At 33.6% G+C, this 14,969-nt stretch overlaps 2 protein-coding genes across 2 annotated transcripts; one reads left to right on the forward strand and one right to left on the reverse strand.

The window, feature by feature from the left end:
• Positions 1-226: 226 nt before the first annotated feature.
• LOC135835449 (BDNF/NT-3 growth factors receptor-like) lies at positions 227-7,442 on the reverse strand. Its single transcript, XM_065349704.1, has 10 exons — positions 7,321-7,442; positions 6,303-6,404; positions 6,022-6,231; positions 5,343-5,476; positions 4,937-5,207; positions 3,940-4,113; positions 3,637-3,737; positions 3,043-3,228; positions 2,775-2,935; positions 227-2,649 (listed from the first exon to the last, which is right to left on the reverse strand). The coding sequence occupies exons 1-10, from the start codon at positions 7,367-7,369 to the stop codon at positions 2,637-2,639; spliced, it is 1,401 nt and encodes a 466-aa protein (XP_065205776.1). The 5' UTR covers positions 7,370-7,442; the 3' UTR covers positions 227-2,636.
• A 4,612-nt stretch (positions 7,443-12,054) lies between these two features.
• On the forward strand, positions 12,055-14,540 carry LOC135835450 (uncharacterized). The gene is made up of 2 exons (XM_065349705.1): positions 12,055-12,182; positions 12,262-14,540. Exon 2 carries the CDS (start codon positions 12,448-12,450, stop codon positions 14,353-14,355), a length of 1,908 nt encoding a protein of 635 aa, XP_065205777.1. The 5' UTR covers positions 12,055-12,182; positions 12,262-12,447; the 3' UTR covers positions 14,356-14,540.
• The last annotated feature ends 429 nt before the right edge of the window (positions 14,541-14,969 follow it).

Below are 14,969 nucleotides of genomic sequence, written 5' to 3' on the forward strand. Positions count from 1 at the left end.
CTACTTTTCACCACTCTGAGTCGTAACTTTTGAACAGTAAACGCTATTGTTTTGTGTAAAAAACCATCTGAATTCTCTGAAAGAGGATGAAATTTTTAAATTTTAGTTCAATAAAATACGCATTTATTCACTGAAAATGTTGAGAAATTTAGTTTGAAGTTGAATTTTTACTGAGCACAACAATTTTTTACAACTTTGAGTTTGAAGTTTTGAACAGAAACGCTAGTGCTTTCGGTAAAAAAAAAATAAATAAATAAAAGGATAAAATTTCGAACATTTTCGTTTATTAAACTAGGTACTTATTATATTACCAATGTTTGCTAAAAATTTTGTGTAATTTCAATTTAAATTTGGCATACAAAAAAATCGCAGTTACTGTAGGTATGAAATTGAGAAATGATTGTACCCATTGAAAGGAAATTTCATCCTCTTGAATTTATGACTAGATAAAAATTTCCCCAATCTCCTTCAGTTCCATAAAAAATGAAAAAAAAAATGCATTAAGTAATTATTCATCAATAACAGCAAGGTGAAAATATGGAAACGTCTATTTGGCCAAAACGTAAATTTGTCTATTGAAAAATTACTCAAAAGAAAATATTAAGCATTAAAAAAAAATTGAAAAAAATATCAGGGTTGGGCGGGATTCGAACTGGGGACCTCCGGCATGGCGATCCGACGCATAACGCATGCAGCCACACGGCTGCTCTGAAATTAGGGCCACTTCAACACATTACTGCTGCGCTGAACAGCAAAACGTGCATGGGAATACGCATGCTTTCGAATTTAACGGTTCTTTCTTTTTGTACAATTTTAGTCAAAGCTACAGAACTTAATCGGAAACTAAATGAGTTGAAATTTTGAATATACATTCCTTAAACTTGAGAATAGTCGCTTTTACTAATGCCAAAGTTCAACTCGATTCCATTATTTTATATTTGCTTTTTGAAAATGACTGAAATTGATAAAACAGCAAAACTTTGAAAAGCTCTAAAACCCTTCAAAATCATCGGATTGAATTGAAATTTTCACAGTTTATGTATTTCAACCCATAGATTCCGTTTTTGATATCAGTTTTAATTTTTTCAAAATTTTGGGGCCCCAAATGGGGGGGTGAAGGGTCAAATTTCCAAATTTTCAAAATTTGATTCCAAAAGGTCAGAGCATTCAACGAGTAGAACTCAATTCCAAAATTTCATCAAAATTGGTTCAGCCGTTTTTTCAGTAGCCCTCTTGACCATTAAGAAGAATTTTACAAAAATGACAAAAAACTGCTCAACTCCAAGTCCGCGAATTTTTATCGTACAAACTTCGTTATGGTCTCAAAAGAAAGCGCTTAAAAAATTAGAAAGAATGGTACTTTCAATTTTTCAATTTGACAAACGCTTTCTCAGTAAAATGAGTTTGCGGCACACGCCGTAACAAAGACGAGTTCCTTTCAGAATATCAGTGTCAGCTCGTTCCGTTTTTTTTTTTCGTTGTTTTCCTCCGTTCGTTTTCGTTTATAATCGTCGTTTTCATTTTATTTTTGGGAGGGGGGGCGGGGTGGGGTCACGAGCGTGACCCTGGATATGTAAGTACTTGATATCAATCCAATATAATTATTCAAATACAATTACTTAATGTTATCTTTCAAATTCATGAGAAATAATGATGTAGGAAAACATTTTTTCTTGGGAATTTAAGCCATATTTTGTTGTTTCAAGTTAGATTGAAATGAAATTGGAATTTGCATTTTCATACAATTTACCATAGATAAGAATTAATGGCTAAAAGTTAAATATACCTCCTTATTCGAAAGTGGCGGGCTAATGCTGTAAAACAATGTTACCAAAGTCCTTAAAAATAGGTGTTTTCAAATTCGAAGATTGCAATGATCGACTATATTCTAAACTATGGGTAATAAAATGAAAAAAATTTTAAATAATTTTCCAGAATTCACACCATCACCAAATTATGAAATTTTTAGTCAGTTTTCAGAATCCATAATTATAGATGGTCTCTAAATGACAAACATTTGGATAGGTAAATCATTTTCCTACAAAATTTTGAATCAATTTTTAGAAATTCCATTCCCTTCAAATCATGAAGTTTTAAAATTAAATTACAGGATTTGCTTTGTCTTCAAATTACGAAATTTTAAATTGATTTTCAACGCTCACATTGCCTCCAAAGAAGGTAAGTAACAACATCATTTTAAAGCATTTTCAGAATGCACATTTCCTTCAAATTATGGCATTTGGAATCAGTTTTAGGAACTCTTATTGTTTCACTTACAAATAAGTAATTGGATATTTTGAAAAAGTTCAAATCCACGCATGCGTGTGCTATGCAAAAAAGCATGAGTTTTAGCATGCCACCTGCACGATTATATCATTAATGGAGACGGTCGAATTAAATTTTGTTCGTCGATTTAAGGCTCTAACATATTACAAAGCTATAAATACCCAAGTATACAAGTTCTCTTCATGACGGTACTATTGTTACGTAAACGCTTTCTTGTAAATCCGATAACTCTTTGTGGATATCAACAAATTTCATCCTTTGATTTGGCCTAATTTTCCAGCAGCGGCTTATTATATCTGCCACTTTTGTCGGGCAATTGGCAGGGATGCGTAGAAGCTGTAGTGCTTGGATCAGTTGCAGTACCTAAAAATTTTGAAACAAAACAATGTAATATGAGTTGATTAGTTTAGGTACCTAATTGACAATTTGAAAGAGTATAGGGATTAAAACAAAAGCTGTAGGTACTTATGCTATGTGCAAATACACACCTGTTCGTTAGTATGCTCAGAATACGGCTGCTCGCCGAAAGTATACAGTTGTCTGAGCAATACACCGAATGCCCAGACGTCGGATCTATACTGAACTTTTTATTTAAAACACTTTCCGGCGACATCCATCTCACTGCGAATTTTTCGACACTTTTACCAATCTGTGGAATTTTTAAAAGGTAACAACGTAAAAAAAGTAATGATTTTCATAAATGGGTAAGTAAAATGTATATTGAGGTACCACCTTACAAATTGGCACCTGACTTACTTGACAATATTCACCAGAGTTCTCTTCTCCACTCATGTCGGATTCTGCGATTTTTACCACCAATTCGGTTCCCAAATACTGCAATAGGCAGTTCCGTGTACCCAAATCACCATGAATGAAATTCTTCCTGGTCAAATAGTCCATTCCAGCGGAAATTTGAATGGCAAATGATAGTAAAACAGGTTCCTACAAGGACACGAACAATTTTTGAAAATGCGATTGAAAATAATTAACACGGAACCCTCTCGAGGTGATCACCTACAATTTGAACTGAACCAAGAGTTTTGGAAAAGGTGTGGTCTGAAACAACCACAGCCAAAGTGTCAGCTGATCAGACCCATTTTTGGCAAATTTTTGTTAATTTCAAATTGAATGGCCATTTTGCTGATTTATGCTTTTTTTCTTATTGAAAAAAAGTAGGTAAGCAGGTACCTACACTTATTTAGTATGCGTTAACAACACTTATGAATAAAGTTAGTCTTGAAATTAATATAAACTCCCGCGAACAAAATGTCGGCGATTTTCAACTTCTCCAGAATTTAAAAATTTCTCCAGAAGGTGTAGAAATCCACAATTTGAGCAATTAAAATTTACCTTTGAGATAGATGATAATTCATTTCTATTGCTCCTCAGATAACTCTTTAAATCCCCAAGATCCATAAATTCTGTCACAATTCCAGTTGGTTCGTAAGGACCTACGCAAATAACATTAACTCAATAATACGTATACAAGCCTTAATCATAATTCAATGGACATTGAAAGGTGACATTAGAGAAATAGGTACTCAAGAAGTGGGTATATGAGCAAAATTTTGTCCCATATACATTATAATAATAGAAATACATAGATAGGTACTCGCACATAACTATTAATACATAAATAACATATCAAATTACCAAGAGGGCATTTTCCACAACAAGCTAAAATATTTGGATGTTCGAAAGTAAAGTATGTTTCTGATCGCTTTATGAACTCTCTTATGTAGCCGACATTTACAGACATTTTTAGTTTCTGCACAGTGACAGGTTTTAAATACTGAACTCCTTCTTCGTTTGATGAATTCACATATCCTGTAAAAGTATGGAATGAAATGTTTCGGTATAGTTTTAGGTATACCTACTGATTATTAAATAGGTACATAGCGTTGCAAAAGATTTAAGATTTCCAATTTCTGTTCAAACAAATAATGATACCTATTGCTGAAGTTGGTGCCAAAATTTCAAACGATTAGGTAGGTAGGTGCCTATTCAATCGAAAACAAAATACTGCTTGATTGGATGCATACGGTACATGGTGCTAGTACACACTGCAGCTTTGCGTGTATACCTAGGTACTCGTATATGTACAGAATATACATAGGTACAGGCCATTTTTTGTATTTCCTTCTGAAGGCGGACACTAAATCGAATTTGCAAGTCCCCAATTTTCATATCCCCCTCCCCCAACTGTATTTTGAGAAAAACTCGAAGTGCTTAAATTATTTTTGTGTTGTTTAAACAGATTTTTTTGAAAATAGCTATAAAAAAGTAACTTTTGTTTTAATTTAAGCACAAGCTAAGTAGGTACCTCCTAAGAACAAAGGTACAAACTTGAATGCTAAATTTTAGATTTAGAGTAATTTCCAAATTTTTACCTCATCGTAATTCTGATCTTGTTTTCGCACTTTACTATTTTGATAATTCAAAAACTTTTGAAAAAGTTACCAAAATTTATTCATTTTTTAGTTTTTACTTATGGCAATTTTTCGATATTTTAAACTCTCCTTGGGGGGGACTGCGTCGTCTGCGTCCCCCTGTGCTTCCCCACAAAAAAGCCATAAGTAACACCATAAACAAATAGGTTGTCTGAAGAAGTGACGTTTATAACAGAAGAATATTTTTGGCATAACCGTACCTTTAAATACTTCTACGAACCGCCCCTCCCCTATTTTTTCGTTGATGGTTAGGCCTACTGCAGGATCTTCAGGATCTTCAGTTGGTTTTGACTTTTTCGAAGGGATGGCTACTGCAGGATCTTCAGTTGGTTTTGACTTTTTTGAATGGCTGGCTACTGCAGGATCTTCAGACGGTTTTGCCTTATTCGAAATTTTCGAATTATCTAAACGGACCAAGGGCATGCTCGTCCTATTTTCACTTTGATTTGAGGTACCACTACCAACGCGGACCTATAAACGAAAAATAGAATAAATAACGTAAACCAGCTCATTCAATAATGTTATCGATGTTAAAATTGCCATGTTGGAAAAATATCCTCAGCAGACTCATCTTAAGTACATATATGGTACTTATGCTGCACCTACCTCTATTCTTTCAATTTCACGCATGACGCAATATCCGATCAACATCGCGATCAAGAAAAACGCAATAAAAACGCTTGATATCGCTATAACCCAATAATCAGGTACATCAGATGCCGTTGATGGATTTAATGACTCTAAAAATCAATCAAAAATCGAATTAGGTACCTATGTTCTTTAGAATGTTCTAATTTTGTAGTGAATTTGAATTTCATAAAAGTGATGATCGGAAATATATCACACAACATCCCGCAATCCCACAAATACATACAATAATTCCAGGTGTACCTAATAGGAAAAAAATGAAGAGATACGGAAGATTACAAATTGAAAAGTCACTTTTTTTGTAAAAAAATTACCTACATAGGTACACCAAAAAACCGAAAAATTAGTATATTGCAACAACCTGAATTTGATGAAAATCGACCATTCAGATGACATAGTGAATAATTGTCGATCGCATTCTAAATATTTCCGTAGGTAGGTATAGGTACCTAATCGTGAAGTGATATTGTTTCGATAAAAATTCATTCTTGTTTTGTTTTTATTTTGAGAGAAGAAAAAAGTAATTAATATAACTATAGATATAATTTTGTTAACAAAAGTTGGATAATAAGTAGGTAATATAGGTACCTACACCTATAGTTTATCAAAATTATTTAAATTATGCCTATGAGCTTACCTTTTACGAATATCAGGAATCTTTTCCTGAGAATAATTTTTCCTTCAATGAATAATCGGCATTCTATCAGATGTCGTTCTGATAATGGATCCAGTAGTGGTGGGCAGTTTTTTTCCGTAAAAATTAATGGACATGTCGTATTCGATGGCGAGGAAGCACAAAATACAATTTCGTTAAGAAACCATTCAATACTGTACACCGACGGATATCCTGGAAACAGAGCTAGGTATTAAAAAAAAATAAAGCTCTTTTAAATGTGTCCAAACTTGAATTATCTATACCTTCTAATGTGCAATCCAAAATCATGGGATCATCGCGTTTTCTTGTAATAATTTTCGTTGGAACTACATCTCTATTATCTGCAAACCGAAATTCTTCCGTACCTAAAATAAATTAAAAATGAAAAAGCAGTGCAAGGAGAATATTCATTATTACGTATGTACCTAACTACCTATATAGATCGAAACGTCCAAAAAGCGCATTTAGAGTATTCCTGAAACATGGATACTCGATTATAGCATTCCATGGCATCGACGTTATTGTACCTATCTCAATGTCAAGGTTCCAGGTCTGAAAAGGCCATGACATAAAATCGAAAACTACTGAAAAAGATACGGAAAATTTCTTTTTTGAAGCTGGAGAAGGATGAGGGTGATACAACACTAAAGTAACTTACAAATGTGCATGCCAAATTTCAACCCCAAGGTCAATTTGAAGGACTGAGAAGAGTGTGACACATACCTATATTATTCGTCTAACGTCAAAATAATGCGAAACCCTTTGGGATTTCCCTATAAAAATTGTTCTAGAAACTAGAAATCTGATTTTGGAACATATCACAACTTAAGATCCTTTCAAATAGGTACCTAATTTTACTTATTCTGATCGTAATTTTTCAGTCACCCTCGAAGGGTAAAAATTGATAGGAAGCTACTTTTTGTGTAGGGCTAGTGCATTTGAAAAATGGTTAGGTACGTTAAATTGCAATCAACTATTGGCATCGCTAACAACTTGAAAACGTGTTGATTTGAGTAAAGTTACCAATTGAAAAATTTCTCTATAATATTTTGCGCAATAGATAATGTTGAAATTAAAGCTTTGGAAATTCTTCATTTCGAGAGTTTAAAAAATATTATTTTTAAAAAGAAAAATTAATTTTTAGGATATCTAGGTGAAGTACCTAGATATATTTCAGATTTGCTTTCTTAGAACAGAAAATTTCGAAAATTCACGATTCAAGGAGTAAAATCACATCATTTTTAGCATTTGTTTAATAAAATAACTGGGTAATTCACTTACACGATGGAACTATGCAGTATAGAAGACTTATAACACCGAAAATCTTCATTTTTCTATACTAAAATGAGTTATTTAAAAAGTCTATTAGGTACCAATTACCACAACCATGCACTTTTAAAAACTGGTACGAATGACTTCACTAATTTTCTATGTGCCTTACTACCGAGGTAACCTTTCTGAAGCTTTTGAATTTATGGTAGATAAGATAAGTCTCTCTGTGAATGAGTTGATAATATGAGTGAGGGGAGATTGTTTCAATAGACAGGTACCTATTTAAAAAACATCATTACCAATACCATTAGATTTGCTCGTAAGAAAATCTTGATATGGGAGTATCGTTCCAGCTTGCGATAAAAACAGTGATAAAAGCGAGAACGTGAAAATACATAATTATAAATTTCTCAGCTTCTTAAATCAGTACGTATACCTAATCAGTGTATAGTCAAAAAGAATTCATATCGGAAAACTATCATTTGTGTGGTTCTTTTAAAAACAATGCGGGAGTGGGATGTTGCTATAATAGAGAGTTTATAATCTCTTCTTTTTTTCAACTAACTAGTCAGGTTTTGTAGAATACAATAAAATTCTTGGTTCGCGGAAACGGGGTACCTATACAATTTTCACATTTTTGCGTCGCAAACAGCTGTTATATTTTAAAAAAAAAAAAACAAAAAAAAACAATGAACATTGTTGTGTATCTAGTGGGTAGAGAAATTACGATTTTTTCATAGTTTGTTCTTTGTGCCATTGACCATGTTTCAAAATTTTTATTTTGTTAGGTATCGTTGAAATTATTGCCTCACTTTTTTCTTGATGTTTTTTGTAAAACTCAAAAATTCACATTGAAGCGTTACTCATTGCTATGCGATCATAAACCATTTGGAATCTAAAATTCTCAAGGTGTTTCAAGTTACATACACTTTCAGCTCAAATTCGTGTACATAATATATATGTAGAATAATAGGTAGGTAGGTAGGTGGTACCTACCTATAAGCAACTTTTCCAGCTATCGGCGAAATTCGGCTTAATTATGATTTATGGAATTTTTGAACTCAGAAACACTTTGACGATTTTACGTCTTTGAAGTTACGTAAAGAAAGGTATGACTATGAGAAATTATACGTTGACAATTGAAAAAGTAAAATACCTAGAAGTTTACATGGGCAGTCATTCATTAACTCAGATTTTTTTCTCTTTCTTACTCTAATAACATGCACTACTAATTTTTCAGGAAATAAAATTCTTAAACTTCGCATTCGAATGCGTTTTTTTTTTTTTTTTTACCAGCATAAGGAAAAATGTTTGAAATGACAATTTATCTGTTCATATGAAAATTTTTGAAATTTGCATGATTGGTAGTGTATATAGACACTGGACCTGCGGGAAGACATCCAACTAGCGGCCATATTGGCTGAATTACGTGTGTCATGCCAATTTATCCCGCTGGGTGCTTTTGGCTGCGCTGTACTTCAATTTTGCAGGCAACAGGGAAAAGGGAGGGTTGTGTAGTCCGCGAGGTACTCCTGACTGCGCGCGCAGCCAGAAGTTCCTTCCAGACTACACAACCCTCCCTTTTCCCCGTTGCCTGCAAAATTGAAGTACAGCGCAGCCAAAATCACCCAGCGGGAGAAATTGGCATGACACAAGATTTTACTACCGTCCCTTTTCCCCGTTGCCTGCAGTTGGATGTCTTACCCGGAGGGCACAGGTACAGTGTCTATAGTAGTGTACTAGTACAGTACAGTACGTCACCTAAAAAAATCACCGCGATGGTCCGATCAGAAATATCAGAATTTTACCATTTCGAACCATTCTGAACTTCTGAAGTCAGCACTGCAGCGTGATTTTAGATTTCTCCAGGATTTTGAAATCTTTTCAGAGCCTCAGAGGACGGGTAAGTTAATTTAGGTAGGTAGCGACAAGCGAGCATAGCAGTGAATTTAATTTTCATAACTTTAAACAAAATATGAATAAAATAAAGTAGATAAAGATGAAGAAGAATGAAGCCCTGTGGCGGCTGTGGCCTGTGGCCACTTTAGAAAGCTGAAAAATTAATGAACGATGATAGCGAACCTAGGTCAAGATTTAGTTTTGCAACTCGTCACCAAGGGTCGCTACTCTCGCCGGTTGACTTTTTCGCAAGGCCGTGTTGACTGTTGTGTGCATCCGTTGATCCGATCACCGCTCTTATCACTTTCACTTTCAGTGTTTTGATTTTTTTTTTGAATGAAAAATTAAAATTATTATAAAATTGAAAGTAACTTCACGAGAAGTAAAATTACGCCATGAAATTTTCAATAGAAGTATCGAAATCGATTCGATTATGCGATTTATCATGATGAGAAGTATTCCTTCCTGATGTTACGTTTACATAGTTCAGTGACTGGAGATGATTAATTCAATTGGAAACACCAGTTGGAATTATCTTATTACGGGTAGTATTTATTTATGAAACTGAATTATGATAATCTCTTATTATTCGGGCTAGTTGTACTTTGTGTGAAAATTCTTTCAGGTTAGCAAGAAAAACTGATGAACGAAGAACGAACAAGACAAGAAACAGTCAATAGTGCAGTTTACTTCAATTTATGATCAATTTATTTGTTCAACTTATTACGGGTAGTATTTACGCAATCAAATAATTACTCTTGCTATTCTAGTTGTGATTATACGTATAGATCGCCGGAGATGATGAAAAATAAACGAGACTTACGGTAGATAACGCATCCGACGAGTATTGGTTGTGTTTCATTTTCAATCAGGGTGAGAAGAACTGAACTTTTTGGTCAAACTACTAGCATTTCGAACACGCATTTATATAGGATCTTTGTAGACGATGAAAGATGAACAAGGCCAACGGTAGATGGTGGATCAGACGAGTATGGTATTTTTACATAATAATAATAATCATTATTATTATTCACAAAAAATGTTGATTTTCAATTTACTTCTTCGTAGATCTTCAGTTGCATTGCAGTCGTCGTTACATTCTTCTGGAGAAAAATTCATGTAGATGTTTACAAAGTGTAGTTTCATATTGAAATTGAAGAAAGTGTGCAAAATGAAAAGCACGCTCGCCTACCTTAGGATGCTTCATCTTGCGGAAAAAACACTCACATATTCTTCCTAAAAATTGTTGAAGTTCGTATTTTACGAAACCGTAAATATCACCATCGGGTTTATGTTTTTGTGCCTCCTCGTATTTTTTCACCTGTAAGTTCGTTTGACATTTTTTTTTGCTTTTTGAAGCATTTTTTGAGATGATATTATTGCTTTTTAAACCGTTATAACAAACGTTGGATTGCAATCTTGATACTTCATAATTTACCAATTTCTTTGCCTGAAAAGTACCGTGCAGCGGTGTCAATCGGCGTGGCAACTATTTTTAGTTATGAAATATGGAAAATTTCACTTTTAATGCATAAAAAATGAATTTTCAACTTTTTATTCATTAATTTTAAAATTTTCAAAAAAAATTTGAAATTTTGGCCTTGCTTTGCTCAGGCTAGAAAGTATTATTGCTTTCTGGTTCTCGTTATACATAAAAAAGTTCCAACTTCTCAACCACAAAATTTAATCAACTGATAACAAAGTAAATTGCTGTAATTTTGAAGTAGAAGAAGGTCATTAAAAGTCAAACAAAATTATACAAAAATCGGATGGAAAATTTTTTATTTTACTCTCCCCTTTTCAGTGCCTTGGAAATCAGAAAAAAACTGATCATCAGTCAACATGAAATTTTTAGATATTCTCATTTACCTTTCTCTCAATTGGGGCTAAAAATGAAATTTTATATCCATAAAAAATGAAAATTCAAAAAATTAAAAATGTGGGCATTTAAAGCAAGATAGAATTCTAAAAATTGCAAGATAATATTTTATTGGGGGGAGTTCAAAAATCTCACCATTGAAATTTTTAGAATCTAGTCCTGTTTCTATAATAAGAATGACCTTAGCACTTTTGGGTCACTAGCAAGCACCGATCGAGCAAATACGTGCTGTAGTTGATATAGACAGATTTTATCGCATCTTTTTGAAAAAATTGAATTTTTAAGAGAGTCATTCGAGGCTCCAAAAAATCAAAAAATGCACTTTGGTACCTGAAAGTTTGGCTGATGATACATATTTTTTACACGCTGTTTCGATCTATTTGCATGTTTGTTCGGTTCAGCTTTGGTTCTCGACTTTTAGTTTGGACCGTTACACCATCAACAGATTAACTCATTTTGATGGTAAACACAAACTTTTAAAAAATGTTGAATTCCTCTTCCGGTATTTCCTTTTATTTGGACTTCATTTGATTTTTGCCTCGAATCTGATTCAATTAACCAGCAAAAATACTCCACTAGTTAAAATTTCAGGCACTCATGTTTCTGTTTTTGAAGCATTGGTTAATTTTCAAATATTGTTGGACCAAAAAAAATGAAAAAAAAATCAAAATTTTACTCAATTGTGCTGAAAATCTGAAATTTGGTATGAACCCTACTTTTGACATCGACTCTTTAGAAATTCATATGTATAAGCAAAATTTTAACCACTGAGTTGAAAACTGAATGATTACTTATTTTATTTTCAGCCATACCTACTCAGTACCTATTCTCCACTTTTCGTTTTTATTTATTACTGATCTCCTGATGCGTGACGTGATGATCATACTACTGAAAATCACGTTAAGAAGAACGAGGATGATAACAATTTCAAAAATTGAACTGCATTACCTACATCTATATAGATATGAGCTTATCTATGTTATCAATACTCAAGTTATTTCAATGCTATCTAAGAAAATACTGGGAATTGAAAATCTATCATTTTTAAACGTATTTATTTATCAACGAGGAACACTTGCTACTTATTTATGAAGTATTTATATTTAAATTTACTTACTTGTTTTCTGGTTGACATACCAACTTACTAATTAGCCTGAATTATTTTTATGTAGGTACTCAACTGAATGCGAGTAGGTAAGTAGTCCTCAACATTCAGCTATACATCATGTTATTTTCATTGATAAACCTCAAGAACTGATACCTTACCTATGAAAAATTTCTCATACCTTGAAAAATGAAAATTTACAACCGTACGTCGTTCACTCTCGAGGAAAATTCAACTCTTTATACTCACAAAAATGAAGACCTACCCATTTTTTATCTTCTTTGTAATGCTCTCAAATCTAGCCCTCAATCACGGAGACCATCGACCCGTATTTTTACCAAATTCTACAAATTTCGAAGAAATCATCGAATGTTCAGGATTCGTCGATAAAACACTTTTCATCGAAGCTTTTTTTCATTTCGAATCAAACCCTTACCATCTTATCACTCGTCCTCGAAAATTTGGAAAAACCACAAATATGAATATGCTGAAACATTTCGTGCAATTGGAAGTCGGTGAAAATGGTCGAATTAAAAATCCAAAGAAAACATCCGCCCATCGTATATTTACCAATCGAACATTGAATTTACGAATTTCAACTTATAATAGAGTCATCGAGAAGCACTTGGGGAAATACCCAGTCATTCACATTGAACTCAAAGGCGTTATGAGAAACACTTTCGACGAAACATTAAAAAATATTCGAGAACGGGTACGAAATACTTGCTCGTCTTACAAATGGATGATTCCAATTTTACTCGAGAAAAATCAACACAAGAATGACCCAAATATTGCTCAACAAATTCGATTTTTAAAAAAAGCGATTCATGGAACGATGAATTTAGATATTTTAATAAAAAGCTTATCCTTGCTGGCGAAAATATTGCTGAATTATTTTCGCAAAAAGCTTTTCGTATTTATAGACGATTATGACGTAGCTTTAGATTATAGCATAAGATACGCGCATGAAGTGAAATACGATCCTACTAAAATAACTCATATGTTGAGCTCTATGATAGAAAAATTATTCAACGATCATTTGGCAGATATAAAATACATCATGATCACCGGTTTAACTTACAGCTTCCCTTCGATATTCTTCAATTACCAGATTTCTCTAGAACATCACAAGTTCCTGAGTTCTTTCGAAATGGCTTCGTTCTTCGGATTCACCGATGATCAAGTGACAGATCTTCTGGTTCGTCACGAAATCGACGAAAATGAAAAATACCAACTCAGGGAATTCTACGATGGTTACCGAAATCCCGAATGGGGCATCACTTTGTACAATACGAACAGCGTGTTGAACTATTTAGCTTCGTTTGAGGCCGAGAAAATTACCTATCCTTTATCCTGGATAGACCCAGGTTCGTTGGATTTCATGCTAAAAGCTTTAGAAAATCCCAACATTTATACTTCCTGTTTACAAATTTTGATGGCAGAACCAAACCATTTTTTGTCTCAAACCTACGCCAAAGAAACTCATTTGATAAAGCTAGGAAGTCGCTTGAAAAATAATTCTACCCTGGGAAGAGACAAAGCAACTGCCTTCATCTGGTACTGTCTGGAAAATGGATACATTACGAATTCCAAAGCCAAAACTGGACCACCAATACCTCTTCTTTCTTTTTCTAATAAAGAAATGGAAATAGAATTCACTAAAATATTATTTCGATTTTACCATTCACACGTGGGTAGAATGACAGGTCCACTATCTCGTGCAATGAAGAATTTAATCAACTTCAAACGTATTGACGAGGAAGTGTTTAATTTAAAATGTCGACTCGAGAAGCTTATTAATTCGCAGTTTCAATTCGAAGGTTGCGATGAGGAACTGCATTACTACGTTTTAATTTATTACGTTGTGAAGTTACATTTCAACGATGTTTTTACGTACGTGAAAAAAGATGAAAAGGACGATCAAAACGATAATACGTATTACATCGTAGCAAATACAAATAGAACTAAATCAGCTATAATTGCTTTAAAATATCGTTATGGTGTTGGAAAGGCTCTAAAATGTGCTTCCAAATTTGAAAACAAAAAGTTTGTCAGCGAAGACAAAATTTTCTCCTATATTGGTATAAGAATTGACCTGCAAGAAAAATGTGCCCGCGTTGCATATTTTTCATCGATTGATCATAAAAAAATTGCGTGCTGATGGACAGAAGTTCATAGCAAGTACCTACCTAAGTGAAAGTGGAGAGGAATAAAACGTATATCTACATATTATGATGGGGAAGGAGGGGGGGGGGGGTAAACAGTTTATGTGATGTGAAATTACAAGATGTTCTTATATTAAAAGAATGCCAAAATAAAAAATTCCAACTTATGCATCAAACAAAATTATTTCATTTCATTACAACTCTCCCAAGTCCTAAGCCAGAAGAAACCTAAATATACTTTGGGACGAATCGTGAAAAAAAAGTCGACGAATTTTGACCAAATCCGGCAGACTCCTTCATTATAAGTTGAAAGTTGATCAGAAATTTTTTTAGCTCCGGAAGTACCCCGGGAGGAGAGAAGTGGGCCCACAAAAGAGGGCATTTTCGAAAAATCGTAGTGTTTTCGCTCCTGTCGCTATCCAACCTATTTTGGGAAAAATTACCTACCCGCAGTCTCAAATGAAAGTATTTGAGATTTTATGAAACCACTTTTAGACTTCTACTGAGCGGTTGGAAATTTCCAAATCGCGTATTTTTGGATAAATTCGTGTTTTGAAAATTTTTTTTCTCAAATATTTCGCATTAATCAAGCCAAAATATTGAAAGATAT

Source organism: Planococcus citri, chromosome 2 (genome assembly GCF_950023065.1).
Source record: "Planococcus citri chromosome 2, ihPlaCitr1.1, whole genome shotgun sequence".
Lineage (NCBI taxonomy): Eukaryota > Metazoa > Arthropoda > Insecta > Hemiptera > Pseudococcidae > Planococcus > Planococcus citri.

What these genes read in the sequence shown, in the direction of transcription:
- LOC135835449 (XM_065349704.1), bottom strand. Translation starts at nt 7,369, where the DNA reads ATGAAGATTTTCGGTGTTATAAGTCTTCTATACTGCATAGTTCCATCG. An exon ending in ATACTGCATAGTTCCATCGT is followed by an intron (nt 6,405 to 7,320) that starts GTAAGTGAATTA and finishes AATTTATTTTAG; the next exon opens with GTACGGAAGAATTTCGGTTT. An exon ending in GTGAAATTGAAAGAATAGAG is followed by an intron (nt 5,208 to 5,342) that starts GTAGGTGCAGCA and finishes TTTCGTTTATAG; the next exon opens with GTCCGCGTTGGTAGTGGTAC.
- LOC135835450 (XM_065349705.1), top strand. Translation starts at nt 12,448, where the DNA reads ATGAAGACCTACCCATTTTTTATCTTCTTTGTAATGCTCTCAAATCTA.